Consider the following 15,092-nt stretch of genomic DNA (forward strand, 5'->3'; position numbering starts at 1 on the left):
TAAAAACCATTGGAACGCATTAAAACCCAGTTAATGCGTTCCAATTGGCTGAATACCTGCTCGTCCAGCGAAGATCCTCCATACGGCAGCCATTTTTTGTGCCTGTAAAGCGAGGAATCCATCCTAGGAAACAGCAGGGGGGGCATTTTCTTCAGCCGAAGGTCATTTTGAAACCCGACGATCAGCTGTTTGCTGATCGTTGTAAAGCGAAAATCGGTTCCTGAAGCAGGGAACCAATAATCGCTAAGCGAAATTCCCCCATTTAAAATATTGTTTTGCAATCGCAAAAACCTCATTGTAAAGCGATTTCTTCATTAAGCGAGGCAATCGTTAAGCGGGGCACGACTGTATTTAGAATAAACAGCTGTGACATCTCAGCAACCTGTTTATTTACTACACTAGAAGCACAGTAATTTTATTGTTAATGGCCAAAATCCTATTTGTGTTCCAATAAGGTTTTGGATATCATGTTGCCACTAATTGACAAGGTGCTAGATGTGTCTTGCTTGTGTGTGTGGTCATATGCTTGATTACTCAGGTGAGATGTCCCTTGGCACCTTGTCAATTAGCTGCAGCGAGTTATGCATACCTAATACGAACACCAATAAGATTTTGATGTATGTTGTCTTTTTAATGTATTATACACTGCATAAAACATTAGTTATTGGTCAGCAGAAAAGTGAACTGAATAAATCATTTGCTTCCTTTATGTCCAGAGTTGAAATTCAGCTCTGGTACCTCTTTCATTCATTTAGATAATGGTTTTTTGGCTTGTGCCAGGCAGGCAATTGCCTTCAGAATAACACTTAATACAACGTGTACTCTCTGAAAACAAAAATATTGCAAGGAATTACCTGCCATTGCTGCTTGTTACACAGTAATTATAGTTTTGTATGTCAGGGTCACTTTCTAGGTTTAATTGATGTTCTTATTCAGCATCAAATGCAAATAATCCTGGGTCGCTACTGAATTTACCTACCAAATAGAGTTCAGTGTTTTGTCCTTGATAAGTCATTTTCTTAACAATGCTGGCTTGGACCAGGGGGGCATCTAGTTCAGCATCCTACTTTGAACAGTTCCACCCAGAGGCTGCTGGCAAATGCAGAAGCAGGCTTAAAGGGAAAAAAAATCTCCTTGCTGTTGTTTGGCACTTAGCCAATGGTAGTTAGTGTCATATTCCCTCTGAATCTGGAGATTTCATGTATCGATTGTAGTCAAGGTCTTCCATAGTTTCTGTCAAGTAGCTCCACTGCTGGTCATGCTGCAGATTATTCGAGCAGGTGGGTACATTAGTTATGATTATCATCTTACTTCCTAAAATTATATTAATGACTTACAAATTCACCATAGTTATCAATTTAGAATTTAGCTGTGTAGAGATCAAAATAGCTAGAGCAGCCTGTGAACAATTTCTTGCTTAGGTTCTATGATAAGGAAAAGGATTTAATGGTTGTTGTGGGTATTTCGGGCTCTTTGGCCATGTTCTGAAGGTTGTTCTTCCTAACGTTTCGCCAGTTTCTGTGGCCGGCATCTTCAGAGGACAGGAGTCAAAACTCTGTGCTCTGGTTCTGTTTGTTTGGGAGTTGAGTATTTATAGCTGTGAGATAAGCTTTGTCCTTTTCATTAGATGGGTGATTATGGTGATCAGTGTGTTTTTGTTGTGGATGCATTGTTGTGATAAGGGGGAGAGATGATCTGTCACTGTGATTGATGGGTGTTGTTAGCTGGTATTTTGTGTGTAGTGATCACCGGTCCTTGTGGCTGGTGTTCATTGACCTTTTTTTCAGTGCTGGGAACCAAGCTTTGTTAAGTTTTAAACTTTCTTCTTTTTTGTTGAAGCTCTCCTAGTGTTTGTGGATTTCAGTGGCTTCCCTCTGCAGTCTGATGTAATGATTGCTAGTGTTGTCCAGTATTTCAGTATTTTGAAATAGAATTTCATGTCCAGCTTGTTTTAGGGCATGTTCAGCTACTGCCAATTTTTCTGGTTGTTCTAGTCTGCAGTGTCTCTCATGTTCTTTGATTCTGGTGAGGATGCTTTGTTTTGTGGTTCCAATATATATCTGGTCACAACTGCAAGGTATCCGATATACTCCTGCAGTGGTGAGGGGGTCCCTTCTGTCCTTTGCTGACCATATCATTTGTTGTATTTTTGTGGTGGGCTTGAATACTGTTTGTAGTTTGTGTTTTTTCAAAAGTTTCGCCATGCGGTCCGTGATTCCTTTGATGTGTGGCAGAAATACTTTATTTGTGAGTGGCTGTTTTTCTTCTTCAGTTTGGTGTTTTTGTCTTGGTTTGATGGCTCTTGTGATTTCATTTTTGGAGTAGCCATTTGCCTGTAGGGCCCAATTGAGATGGTTGAGTTCGGTGCTGAGAAATTGAGCTTCATAGTTCTGATTTGCACGGTCTACCAGTGTTTTGATTATGCCTCTTTTTTGCTGTGGGTGATGGTTGGAGTTTTTGTGTAGGTACCGGTCTGTGTGGGTGGGTTTTCTGTAGACCTTGTGTCCGAATAGAGGTCAGTTTTGCGTACGACCATGACATCTAAGAATGGGAGTTAGCCCTCTATTTCTTTTTCCATGGTGAATTGTATATTTGGGTAGATGCTGTTGAGATGGTTTAAAAATTCTTCCAATTTTTCTTCACCATGGCTCCAAATTGCGAAGGTGTCATCCCCATATCGGAACCAGACTGTGGGTGCGAAGGGTGCCGAAGCCAGGGCCTGTTTTTCGAAATGACCCATGTAGAGGTTTGCTATAACCGGGCTGAGGAGGCTCCCCATGGCCACTCCATCTGTCTGTTCATAGAATTCATTATCCCACTGAAAATAGCTGGTTGTTAGGCAGTGTTGGGAAAGGGACTTGATGTCTTCTGCAAAGATCTGCTGGATGAGTGTCAGAGTGTCCTTTATCAGTACCTTGGTGAACAGAGATACTACGTCAAAGCTGATCAGTCTGTCCCCAGGGTTGAGTTTTAGGGTGCTGATCTTGCTTATGAAATGTCCTGAGTCTTTGATGTAGGATGAGGTTTGTGCAATGTGGGTCTGTAGGAGGGTGGCTAGGTATTTGGCTAATTCATATGTTGGGGAGCCGATGGCACTTACAGTGGGCTTGATTGGGATTGAGTTTTTGTGGATTTTGGAGAGTCCGTATAGTCTTGGTGGGAAAGCTTCTATCTTGCAGATTCGTTGAAGGACATTGGGGTGCAGGGAGAAACTCCTGATCAGCATGTTTGTTTGTTTTGTGATTTTGTTGGTTGGGTCCCGTTTCAGTTTTCTGTAGGTGGTGGGGTCTAGAAGTTCCCTGATTTTGTCCTTGTATTCTTTTGATTCCATGATTACTGTGGTGTTGCCTTTGTCTGCTGGCAGGATGATGATGTCCGGGTCTGAGTTCAGGGACTTGATAGCATTTCTCTCCTTTCTTGTTATGTTGCTTTTTGCTTTTCATAGGATCCTAGTCACTTCACCTTATTTCTTCTGCTTTTTCTTCTGGAAGATGATATACACATTGGCAATGATGTCTTCCATAGGAATTTTACTGGGTGTGACTGCAAAATTTCCTCCTTTGGCTAAGACTGAGGATTCTTCAGGGGAGAGTTTGCGTTCTAATAGGTTGATGATGATGCGCAACGATGATTTAAACCCCTCTAAATTTATTTGTTCTGGAAGGAGAATAACATTGAAGTCTCCAATAGATTTTACAAATATATTAAAAAGATGTATTAAACTAAATCATCGGATTAGAATTCAGACATTACTGTGTGTAGAACAAAGAGGTTTGTTCTACAGCTGCTCAACACTCAATCTTGGCCTTATTTTTTCACGTTATTAACAAGCAGATTATAGTCAATAGGTTGAATTGTTAACTTTTACAAATTTCTGTAATCCCCAAGAAATGTTCCTCGGTTGTGTGACATCAAATTGCAATATTTAAAGTTGCATATTATTATCTATATATCTCCACCTTGATATGGTCAGAGGTCCAAGTACTTGCTTCTGTAGGCACTGATGAGATCCAGACATGCTTAATGTAAAGACCATGCCCTATAGATGTAATGTGAGTATGGTTCACTGGATGGACATTCCCTCATTTATGTCTGAATCTCTGAATGATCTTCAGAGCTCTGGTACTAGAATGGGGGGGGGGCTCAGTGTGGCTTAACTGTTTCATAGTCTAGTTTTTCTTCTGATTGTATAAATCATTTCCCTTTAGCTAACACCTTCCCCTAAAGTTCAGTATACTGTCTGGTCATTTTATGATCTTCCTTCACTAGTCCTGTCAGGTAGCCTTTCTGATTTTTGATGTACTTTAGCATGGTTCCCTAAATTTTATTTATGAACTGAAAGAAGTTGTACAGTTCTTTATTCCATTTTGTCCAGTTGCTTACTTTTGAATAAGCCTTTTTGTATTCTAATGTCTTTGATGCTTAACTTCAGTTCATTCATTGAAGACTTGTTTTTTGCACTGTCTTTTCAATAGTATACATACCTTATAACTTCATTTCTCTAAGCTTTCTGCTATTTCATGTAACTGTTGACATTCCTAACTGTTATTATTTAATTTAATAGTAAATTTCAGTCTTTGGGGAGATTGCAGAGAAAGATTTGCTCTTTTGATGATTCCCTGTCCCTCCATTGCCCAAGTCCCATTGGCAAGCTCTAGATAGAGCAAAAGATTGCTCTCTTCCTCCATCAGTACTTTGCTAGATTTTCATTTACACTGTTGAGAAAAAAAACAAAAACAATCTCAGTTCAGTCTCTCTCTCTCTCTCTCTCTCTCTGTATCAGAAAAGGTAATCGGAACCTTTTAATTTGTTTTTCTTTTATGACTGTATGTTTCGTTTTGAAGGATTCCCTGTTCCCATTTTTCAAGAAGATGGTGCAGAAATATTAATAATTAAAAACACACATATTGAGGTACCTGAAATAGAAATGGATTTTGCTATGCCACTAGTATTCAGGCTACTATAATGACTGTTCTGTTAAATATCAATCTTTTTCCTGACACCACCTTTTCTAGCTCCAGTTAACTTTTCCTCCTCAATATTTACTTTCTTGGTTTTTGCAGTGACTGGTCAGTCCTATGAAAATATGGTGACTGAGATCATGTCAATGGGATATGAAAGAGAACAAGTAATTGCTGCACTGAGAGCTAGCTTCAACAATCCTGATAGGGCAGTGGAGTATCTTCTAATGGTGAGCATGTTTTCTTAGTTCTGTGATTTGTGTTCATATCTGTAACTACTGAATAGTCCTGTGTTAAGACAGAGGCCTTGAGAGCAGGAGAGGCAAGACTTGGGGATGATACAAATGAAAGCCCTGGTTCAGTAATTCTTTCTTTATTTAAAATTGTTTTGAAGTTTTCTTTAAGGGCAAAATTCTATCAAGGTGGCTTAGAAGTTAAAAATAATATTAAAAATATAAGTACAGTGAAATTCATTTAAAACTGTAATTACATATAAGAGCAGCTTAACCCTAGAAGATTGGCAAAAACTGATGGATCTTCACAACTTTCTTGACAACCTCCAAAGATGAGACCTGGCAGACCTTTAATGGAGACCTTCTAGAAATATGTGGACTGCCAATTAAAAGGCCATCCCCATGTACTGTCTATTCTAGCCACACTTGGTGATGAACAAGTGAAAAGGTGCTAAACTTATGACCTGAGAAGGCAGACAAATTGATAGGCAGCTGCCAGGATCCTGTTCATACATCAGTGACTGTTTTTTCAAAGTCTAGCTAAACTAATGTTATTATACTCATTTTAGGGTATCCCTGGAGATAGGGAAAGTCAAGGTATGACCGATCCTCCTCAAGCAGCCGGTACTGGTGCTTCTCCATCTTCAGCAGTAGCAGCTGCAGCCGCCGCGACTACCACTACAACCACCACCACAACTAGTTCTACAGGAGGTACGATAACTACGTTTCAAAAGACCTTGCTGCAAATCTGTAGAACCATCCCACTAGGGTAATGTATCTTTACCTCACACTTGCCTTCACCCTTCAGTTTAGCTCATCTCCCTTAAATCCTGGATCTACAAGCAAATTTTTAGCAATAAGGAAGACACAATTCTAGATATCACACTCCTATTTTACACAAACCTGTTTTGGAATAGGTTTCATGACACATATTTTCTGGGCAGACGGCTTAATAAGTCCTATATTCCATTATTGTTAATTGAGGTAAAGATCAGACAAGAAAGCCAACATCTGTCTGACATGTTGAAACATCTGCATAGGAATGCAGATTCTTTAATTTGTAGAGGCTCAGCTTCCTTGTGGCCTCTGAATGCACACAAATGGGTTACGCTGCACCTGCGCAGGACTTCTCGGGATCTTCTAGAGCTTAAAAACGTGTTTAGTAGGACATTCCCCATGGCGCGCATGCTCCCCCCACCTGTAATACCTCAGTTCCTTCTTGCCACCACTGAGATCAGACTCTTTTGTGACGTCTAGAGCTGTTTTGAATTGTTTCCTATCTTACGTTTTTTTATTCTGGTTTGGTTTTCTGACTACCGTTTGTGATTTCTGGAGTACTCCTCCTCCCAAGCAGGACCTTGTCTTTGACGACATAAACCAAGATAAGTCCCCCCCCCCCCCCCCGCGCTGAGTTTGGCTTTCATTCCAGCTATGTTGGACCTCGTAAAAGAAACATGGAATCAACCATCTTTGTCTCTTCAGATCTCTAGGCATGTTGAGAATCATTACAGAATGCATGGCGGTGACACTACTTTCCTCACTAAACATCCCACACCTAATTCTATCATAGTACAGTCTAATCAATCACGGGCTGGAAACCGTTCAGAAGTCACAGCCACCAACAGAGAAAGTTGAAAGCTGGATGTCCTGGGCCGTTCGCTCTACTCTCTGGCCTCATTTGTCATAAGAGTTTCAAATTATCAGCCGGCTATGGGGGCTTGTCAGAGGCAGTTGTGGAGCAAGGTTTTGCCAGTCCTCCAGGCTGCTCCTGAGGAGACTAGGGCCAGTGTTCTCAATGCTCACCTGGAGGCAACGACATTGGCTAAACAGCGTTTAACATCCTGTCACATGGCTGAGGCTGCATCCAAGGTCATGACATCGGCTATTGCACTCAGGACGCATGCTTGGCTGCATTCAGTGGGAATCACGGACGATGCAAGGTCCCGTATTGAAGACCTTTCATTTGATGGTGTTGGACTGTTTAATGAGAAGATGGATGAGGTGATGGACAATTTACATAAGATCCAGAAGATAGCTCTTATTCTGTCCAGCAGCCATGATACCAACGCTACCAGTGGCACAGACCTTTCAATACCCAGCAATCTTATCAGCAATCTTCCCATCCGGCCTATCGCTCTTACAGACCTCCTGCTCAAGAGAGGTCCAATCCTCCTCCAGCTTCTTCTGCTACCACTACTTTCAGATCACAGGTTCCTGTCCAACATCACCAAACCTTCCGTCATCCTTCAAAGAAAAATAAACGGTATCTTTGACTATCCTATTCCGAACCATCTGCACAACCTTTCCCATCATCCCTGGCTAGCCCCTTTCTTCGACAAGTGGTCTATTGTCACCAAAGACACCTGGGTGCTCGCCATCATATATTATGGTTACCTCTTCGAGTGTACAGATTTTCTTCCTATCGGCCACCTCAAACCCACAGCTTACTCACCTGCTCTAGAGTCTAGAGGACGACTTTGCCCTCCAGACTCTGGCAGATCTAAGCCTACAGGTCAACTTTGCAAAGGCCCATCTCCAACTGTCTCAGGCCATGGACTATATTGGTGCTCACTTAGATTCCATCAGAGCCCCAGGGTCTTCCTTCCGGCTGAAAGAATTGACAAACTAAGACGAGCTATTCATCCATTTCGCCTGTATGCCAAGGTTGCTGCTCACCGCACACAGCATCTCTTAGGTCTCATGGTTTTGACCACATCTGTTTTTCCTCATGCTCGGTTAAAGATGCACTCTCTACAAGCGTGGTACCTGTCCAAGTTCAATCCTCTGTTGGACAACTCTGCCAAATGCCTACGTGTGACTCCAGAGCTCGCAAGTCAACTGATGTGGTGGATGCTTGTGCCCCACCTTCTAATTGGCCGACCTTTCAGGCCCTTCCAACTGATGGTCCAAATCACGATGGACACCAGCTCAACAGGCTAGGGCGTGCAATGTGGCACTCACAAGATTGACACTCTATGGTCCAGCATGGAGAAGTCGTAACATATCAACCATCTAGAGAAGCTGGAGGTTATCAAGGCTTTCCACGTGTTATATCCTCTCATGGTTGTGGAGTATGGGTGGCCACGGACAACATGACCACCATGTATTACATCAACAAGCAGTGGGGGGTACTCACTCTTTGTCTCTTCTTTATTTAGCGATCCACCTTTGGGAATGGTGCTACGATCACCATAGTTTTCCAATCGCTATTCATGTGTCTACAGAGGACAACGATGTGGCCGATTGTCTGAGCCATCTTCCCACTCAGACTCACGAGTGGGTTCATGACGACTCTGTATTCTCCCATATCTGTGATCGGTGGGGAGCGCCAGCCATCAACATATTTGTCACCCAAGCCAATTCGAAATGCAGCAGGTATTGCGCTCGGGCAGGGAGAGGCCCTGACTCTTTGGGCGATGCCTTTGTGGTGAGCTGGAACAATGTCCTCCTTTATCTTTTCCCTCCCATTCTGCTCATTCAGGGAACGATAATCAGGATCCGTCAGTTGTGAGCCAATGCCATCTTGATAGCCCCACGGTGGCCTCGTCAGCCATGGTTCACCACCCTCAAAACCATCGCCTCCGAGTTTCTGAGACTAGCTCTCCAACCATTCCTCCAAACTCAGGACGAAGGCAAGGTCTGTCATCCCAACCTGGAGTCGCTTCACCTGACGGTGTGGAGGATTCTCCCAGTGTAAAAGTAGTATTGGACAGAGCTAGAAAACCTTCTAGAAAATTGCTATACTCTTATAAATGGTCTGTCTTCACCAAATTTACTGCTTCCAGAGGTCTTCTGGCTGTTTCAGTTTCATTAGATACTCTTCTTACTTTCATCCGTTATCTATTTGATCGAGGTCTGGCCCACTCAACGTTAAAAGTGTATATTCCCACTATTGTTTCTTACCAGCCTGTGGGTTCAGAAGCTTCCTGCTTATTTTCACCTCCGATTTTTAATAGGTTCCTTAGGGGTTTGCGTAACATTTGCCCACCTGACTGGCCTCCACTTCCTCAGTGGTCTCACCAGGTCATTTTACGGGCTCTTGCTCGCCTACCTCTCGAGCCCATGGCTTCTACTCATCTTAAACTTCTCTTGATTAAAACTTTTGTTTCTCATGGCTATTACTTCTGCACAGAGAGCAAATGAGTTGACTGCCCTTTAGGCTGATGCCCCTTATGTACAGTTTCACCCACACAAGGTTGTCTTATATCCTGATGTGTCTTTTCTCCCTAAAGTGATTTTGAGTTTCCACATTAATCAATCACTAATTCTTCTGACATTGTTCCCTAATCCTTCTTCTGATGTTGAGCGCATGCTCCATTCCTTAGATGTTTGTCGTGCCTTGGCTTTTTACATTTCCAGAACTCAGGACTTACGTACTTCTCCTAAACTATTTGTCTGCTTCCATGGCCTGCAAAAAGGCACTCTGGCCCCTCCACAGATGGTTTCCAGGTGGATCGTTTCTGCTATCACCTTGGCCTATGAACTGGCTGGCAAGGTACCACCAAAGGCATTGAAAGCACACTCTATGAGAGCTATGGCTACTTCGACTGCCTGCTCATATGGTACTGAGGTTCCTGACATTTGTCGAGTGGCCACATGGTTTACACCATCAACCTTTGTGACACACTACCGTCTGGATGTCAGAGCCAAAAAGGAAGCAAGTTTTGGAAGAGCTGTGCTGAGATCAGTGTTGGTGTGATGGCCCTCCTTTAGGTAAGTGAGCTTGCTAGTCACCCATTTGTGTGCATTCACAGAGGCCACAAAAAAGAAACAGGTTACTGACCTGTAACCATAGTTCTTGAGTGGTCCTCTGTGAATCCACACATCCCTCCTATCTTCCTCACTGTCTGTCACTTTGGTTCTTGAGCTTTGTTGCTATTAGAGCCTTGACAGCAGCGGACATTTCAGAACTGAGGTATTACGGGCAGGCGGAGCATGCGCACCACGGGAGAACGTCCCACTAATCACATGTTTTTAAGCTCTAGAAGATTCCGAGGAGTCCTGCGCAGGGGCAGTCTAACCCATTTGTGTGGATTCACAGAGGACCACTCGAAGAACTATGGTTACAGGTAAGTAACCTCTCTTTCCTTCATATATTGAAAATTCAAAATCTTGAAAATAAGGTGCTCTTCCAAGAAATATATGTCTCATCCCAACTCACACACAAATTGCTACTCCAGTGAGTAGTTGTGTGTTGTTTTTATCTTGGGATGTGATTCTACAGCTCAGATTATTTCCACACCACTTTATAAAACATAGCTAACCAAATTTTTAACATAAGGTGAAGGTATTGGATGACTCAGTTATAAAAGAGATGAGGAACTGGGCCAGGTGATATCAGGAGACAGGGACCCACCCAACCACCCCCATTTCCAGATGTCCTAAGGTTCCACCTCACAGTTCCCATTTCCAGTCTCTCCATGCACACAGAAGAGGTATACAAAATAGGACTTGGTCAGTGCTTGGAGGTGCACCTCCAAACACTTGCAGAATCCCTGCATGATATGAATGAAATTCTGCTCTGATCACTGATTGGAAAAACAACACTTAGAAAAATACTGTTGATTCACTGAGTGCTCTGTAGTTGAAACTGTGAGAAGCAACATGTGAGAACAAGTATTAATTTTGGGAAATAAATAGATTATGTTGTTAAGTTAGCTTTGTAGGTTTGTGCAAAGTTTGTAAAAGGTTAATACAGTACAGCTGGATTATAGTTGTGGTTTGTATTTTGTGAGGCTAAAGCCTGTCTTTTGATCTAAATTCTGTTTATTGACTAATTAAAGTGCCTTGCAGATTAGGTGATAAACACAACATTTTTATAAGCAAGTAAAACTTTGCTCTTGCTAACGTACTTCACACCAGATATTGAGGAATTACTTTCCTTTCTGAGATGATTTGTCATTTCTAGTGGAAAGGTCTAACAACTAAGCAAAAGACATTCCAACTAAAAGTAGGATTTAAGGCACAGCAGGCATCTAACTCTCAAAACCCTTTTCAGCTACTGTATTTTTCATTTACAAATATTTAATATTCAGTAATCATATATCTTGAAACCTTCTCTTTCAGGACATCCTCTTGAATTTTTAAGAAACCAGCCTCAGTTCCAGCAGATGAGACAAATTATTCAGCAAAATCCATCTCTTCTGCCTGCATTACTACAACAGATAGGCCGGGAAAACCCTCAATTATTGCAGGTGACTTTTAAAACATCCTGAGTTGTCTTCTGGAGTGGTAGGCCCCTTTTATAAAGTGTAGTGGAATCCATACTGTGGGCAGTTAGGCAGTAAATTAGGCAAGCCTTGTTAACTTCAGTTATAAAAATATGTATCATGTTGTGAGCTGTGTTGCATCCAGAATTAGGAAAAAGATGGAGTGTAAATGAAACAGATAGCTAAATGAACAAATAGTAAAGCACCACTAGCTATCACAGAGTGCTATCCTCTGAAGATGCCGGCCAAATGGCGAAACATTAGGAAGCACAACCTTCAAAACACGGCCCGAAAAACCCACAACCACTAGCTACCACACTTATTTTTTTCCTATCTGCATTCCAGATATTACATTCACAGTACCATAGTAATTTTTAAGGCTATCAGCAGGAGTGAATGTGCTTTATTTCAGTGTATTGTTTGCTTTTGTCCTCCCATGCACCACAGCAAATAAGCCAACATCAAGAACATTTTATTCAGATGTTAAATGAGCCTGTTCAGGAGTCGGGTCAAGGGGGAGGTGGCAGTGGAGGTGGCGGTGGCGGAGGTGGAGTAGCTGAAGCTGGAAGTCGTCACATGAACTACATTCAAGTAACGCCTCAGGAAAAAGAAGCTATAGAAAGGGTGAGCTCATCGTTTTTGTTCTTCCTTTTGCATGTAGAGAATAGCTTCCCATTCTATTATTCCTTCTTTTTTTTGAAATTCAGAGGTGAATGGATTTTTCAGTATCTACAATAAGAAGATTATCAAGCAGGAGAAGGGAAGTTTTGGAAGGCTTGGGAAAACCCATCTTCCATTGAGTCATATCATTGATTCATTAAAACAAGTATTATCAATTCTAATTGGCTGTGGCTCTCCTGGGCTTGGAACAGGAGATCCCTGATGATCCCAGTGGTCTTCTGTCCCAAGTACTAACCAGGACCATCCCTGCATAGCTTTCATTATTAGACTTGATTGAGTGTAACCATGGTGGCTTGGTAATTGGGGGTTGGGGGGTTGGAAATGGAATGGAATGTGGTGGGCGAGGGCATGACTGACTTTTTGGAAACTTGAACATACTATTGCGTTTTTGTACAGGTGACACTTGCAGTTAATTCAGGCTGTGCCATCATGCTGTTTAAGGTGCATTTTGCTTTGTTCTCACAAAGTAGAGTTACAAGACTAATAATAGCAAGCATTCTTGCAGTATTCAGAGCTCTTCTAATACTCTTCAGTAAGCTGTAAGATAATTCAGTAGTTATAGTTGTATCCCTTACACTAAAGTTACAGATTGAAACAGATGCTCACCCCTGTTAAGCCAGCAGGTTAAAACTGCAAGATTTTATGCTTTCATCTTCAGTTATATATGCTAGCAGTGTTAAAGCCCTTACATTCTCTTTAGCACGATTCATATATTCATTATTTATCTTCATACTGGCCAAGGTTTTGTCTAGACACCTGCATGATTATTAAGCTTTGCCTTATTCATGGAAGTAAACGTGAAGTGAAACTATCTTTGAAGTGGCAAAACAATATTTTTCATCAACCATATTTTTTCACTGTAATGGCAATGCATCATGTTTTTCCTACAACATGGAAATGCTTGTTAACCATTTTCTTATGTATAACATAGTAAGCTACCTCACAGTTTCATTATGTATTAAAGAAACCTTAAAACACAATGCCTCAAATCTTTGTTAAAACTTCATCTTCTATTCTTTGTTTCTAAACTTTCAGATAGTTCCAATTAGTATTTCAGAACAGCAGTTTTGCAGAGGATTAAAAATTGACAGCCTGCTTCCTATATGTCATCATTTATTATTGAGTCATTTTAATTTCTGCTGTGTATCAGGATTCTGTTCTGAGAATACTATCTGTTTTAGTGGGATGGTATTTCAGAAAAGATAGTGATGCTGTTAACCTCTTGCAACATAAAACAATGTTAGGGACTAGGAATTTATTGGAAGAATTTGTGCTTTCAGTTTAAATTTTTAATTATCTTTTCCTTCCTGCAGTTAAAGGCACTAGGATTCCCTGAAGGACTTGTGATACAAGCATATTTTGCATGTGAGAAGAATGAAAACTTGGCAGCCAACTTTCTCCTACAGCAGAACTTTGATGAAGATTGAAAGGGAGAGACTTTTTAAAATCTCACACATCACACCAGTGCATTACACTAGCTATTCACTGGATTGTCTGGGATACTTGGGCTCATATCCATGATATTTGGTGTAAGGTTGGGGGGAGGGGAGGGAGAGGAAAATATAGAAAGGATACAAGGAAAGACAAGCACATCTGCCCATAATAGGCAGATGTAGCAGATCAAAGTGTAAAATACTATACAACCAAAAATCAGCTTCTTCTCTTTTTTTGGGCAGGTATTTAGTTCCTTTCTTCTATAAACTAAGTTCATCCCCCCCCCCCGACACCTTCAGATTTCCACTCTTTTATGTACTAGTTCCCAAAATTAGTGTGGTGCCCTGCTTTTGTTTGTTTTTAATTAACATTGGTCTTGAAGATAGCGAAGGCTACCTAGAATTGAGAGTCTGTATTTCATGGTAACACTGGATAATGGCTTTGTGACTTTAAGAAAAGTATATTTGAGTAACTGTAAAAATATGCCAAAAATGTAGGTGCTGGGTTTTTTGCTGCTTCAGATGTCTCTAACTGCAAGAGACCCATTATTTCACATAAAGAAAGCGCTGGATTAAAAATTCAAATTAATATCACTCATTTTTTTATCATTGATTTTGAGAGCTCTTTTCCTGTCCCTGCTCCTTCCTTTCATAACAAATGGAGAGACTATGTACATACAAACAAAAATAGTTTACTTTTAAGCAAATACAAGATTACCTAATTACTGCTTACTTCAATGTTGGGTTACAATAAAGATTTTTTTTAAATAAAAAAATCAAAATGATTGCATGTTTTGGGTTTGATGTATCCCTCTTTGTGAATTGAGCACTTTTTTATTGCCACTGAAGAAAATGTAAACTCTCCATGCTAGTGAAAGTATTTATGAAAAAAATCAGATTCCATCCTAACTATATTTTGTTTAAAGTGAAACTGACCTGATGAATACAGCTGCAAATATTTCAAAACTAGGTGTCTTAAATGCTTGTAATCTTATAGTTTCAATCTCTGGGACTAAAGGCTATTGTCATTTGTATTGCTTTACAAGGACTGTAATATTCCAGTAATTTGCCTTCTCTTCTGTTTAAAAAGCATTGTGAAAATATTTTGGTCTTGAAGAGATGTTCAAAAACCAGAAAATAGATGAACAATCAAGTTATTGGTTCCCTAAAGATTATGCACATCCCCTTTTACTTCCTATTAAAAGTAACATCTAATTGTAAGGCTTTGAGTTTGTTTCTTTCTCAGAAAAATGTGTTGTTTTGCTTGGGATTATCTTTGCATGGTAGCTCTGAATAACTGTCTTCTCCATCACTTGAAGGGAGTAATTTGTCTCTTCAGTAAAAAAAAAAAAAAAGTCCATAGGCCAGAGCTGCTCCTTTGAAGAGATACCTGTTTTCCCCGGTTGACAAGATCAGCCATGTGGATTGAACAGAAGGCATTGCAGTAGAAATCTAAAGCACATATGGCTGGAGGCAAGCTTTAATGTAAAACCAGCATAGTGCAATCTTACTACATGTCTGTTGTCAGTTTTAAAATAGGTTGAAATTATGTAGAATCAAGTGGTAGACTGTGGA

The 15,092-nt window shown here is 40.9% G+C and overlaps 1 protein-coding gene across 5 annotated transcripts in view; it reads left to right on the forward strand.

Moving 5' to 3' along the window:
• The window catches only part of RAD23B (RAD23 nucleotide excision repair protein B), a 42,617-nt gene extending 27,879 nt beyond the window's left edge, over nucleotides 1–14,738 (forward strand). For 3 of the 5 annotated variants that reach the window (XM_072991993.2, XM_078384853.1, XM_078384854.1), the window contains 5 exons: nucleotides 5,064–5,191; nucleotides 5,764–5,905; nucleotides 11,261–11,387; nucleotides 11,832–12,027; nucleotides 13,398–14,738. In XM_072991993.2, coding sequence (XP_072848094.1) covers nucleotides 5,064–5,191; nucleotides 5,764–5,905; nucleotides 11,261–11,387; nucleotides 11,832–12,027; nucleotides 13,398–13,511 — 707 coding nt within the window. In that variant the 3' untranslated portion in view covers nucleotides 13,512–14,738. Of the gene's footprint in view, nucleotides 1–5,063; nucleotides 5,192–5,763; nucleotides 5,906–11,260; nucleotides 11,389–11,831; nucleotides 12,028–13,397 lie in introns of all 5 variants that reach the window. The other 2 variants (XM_020805036.3, XM_078384855.1) reach the window with 1 other exon arrangement.
• Nucleotides 14,739–15,092: the final 354 nt, after the last annotated feature.

This window comes from Pogona vitticeps, chromosome 2 (assembly GCF_051106095.1).
Source record: "Pogona vitticeps strain Pit_001003342236 chromosome 2, PviZW2.1, whole genome shotgun sequence".
NCBI classification, from domain to species: Eukaryota; Metazoa; Chordata; class Lepidosauria; order Squamata; family Agamidae; genus Pogona; species Pogona vitticeps.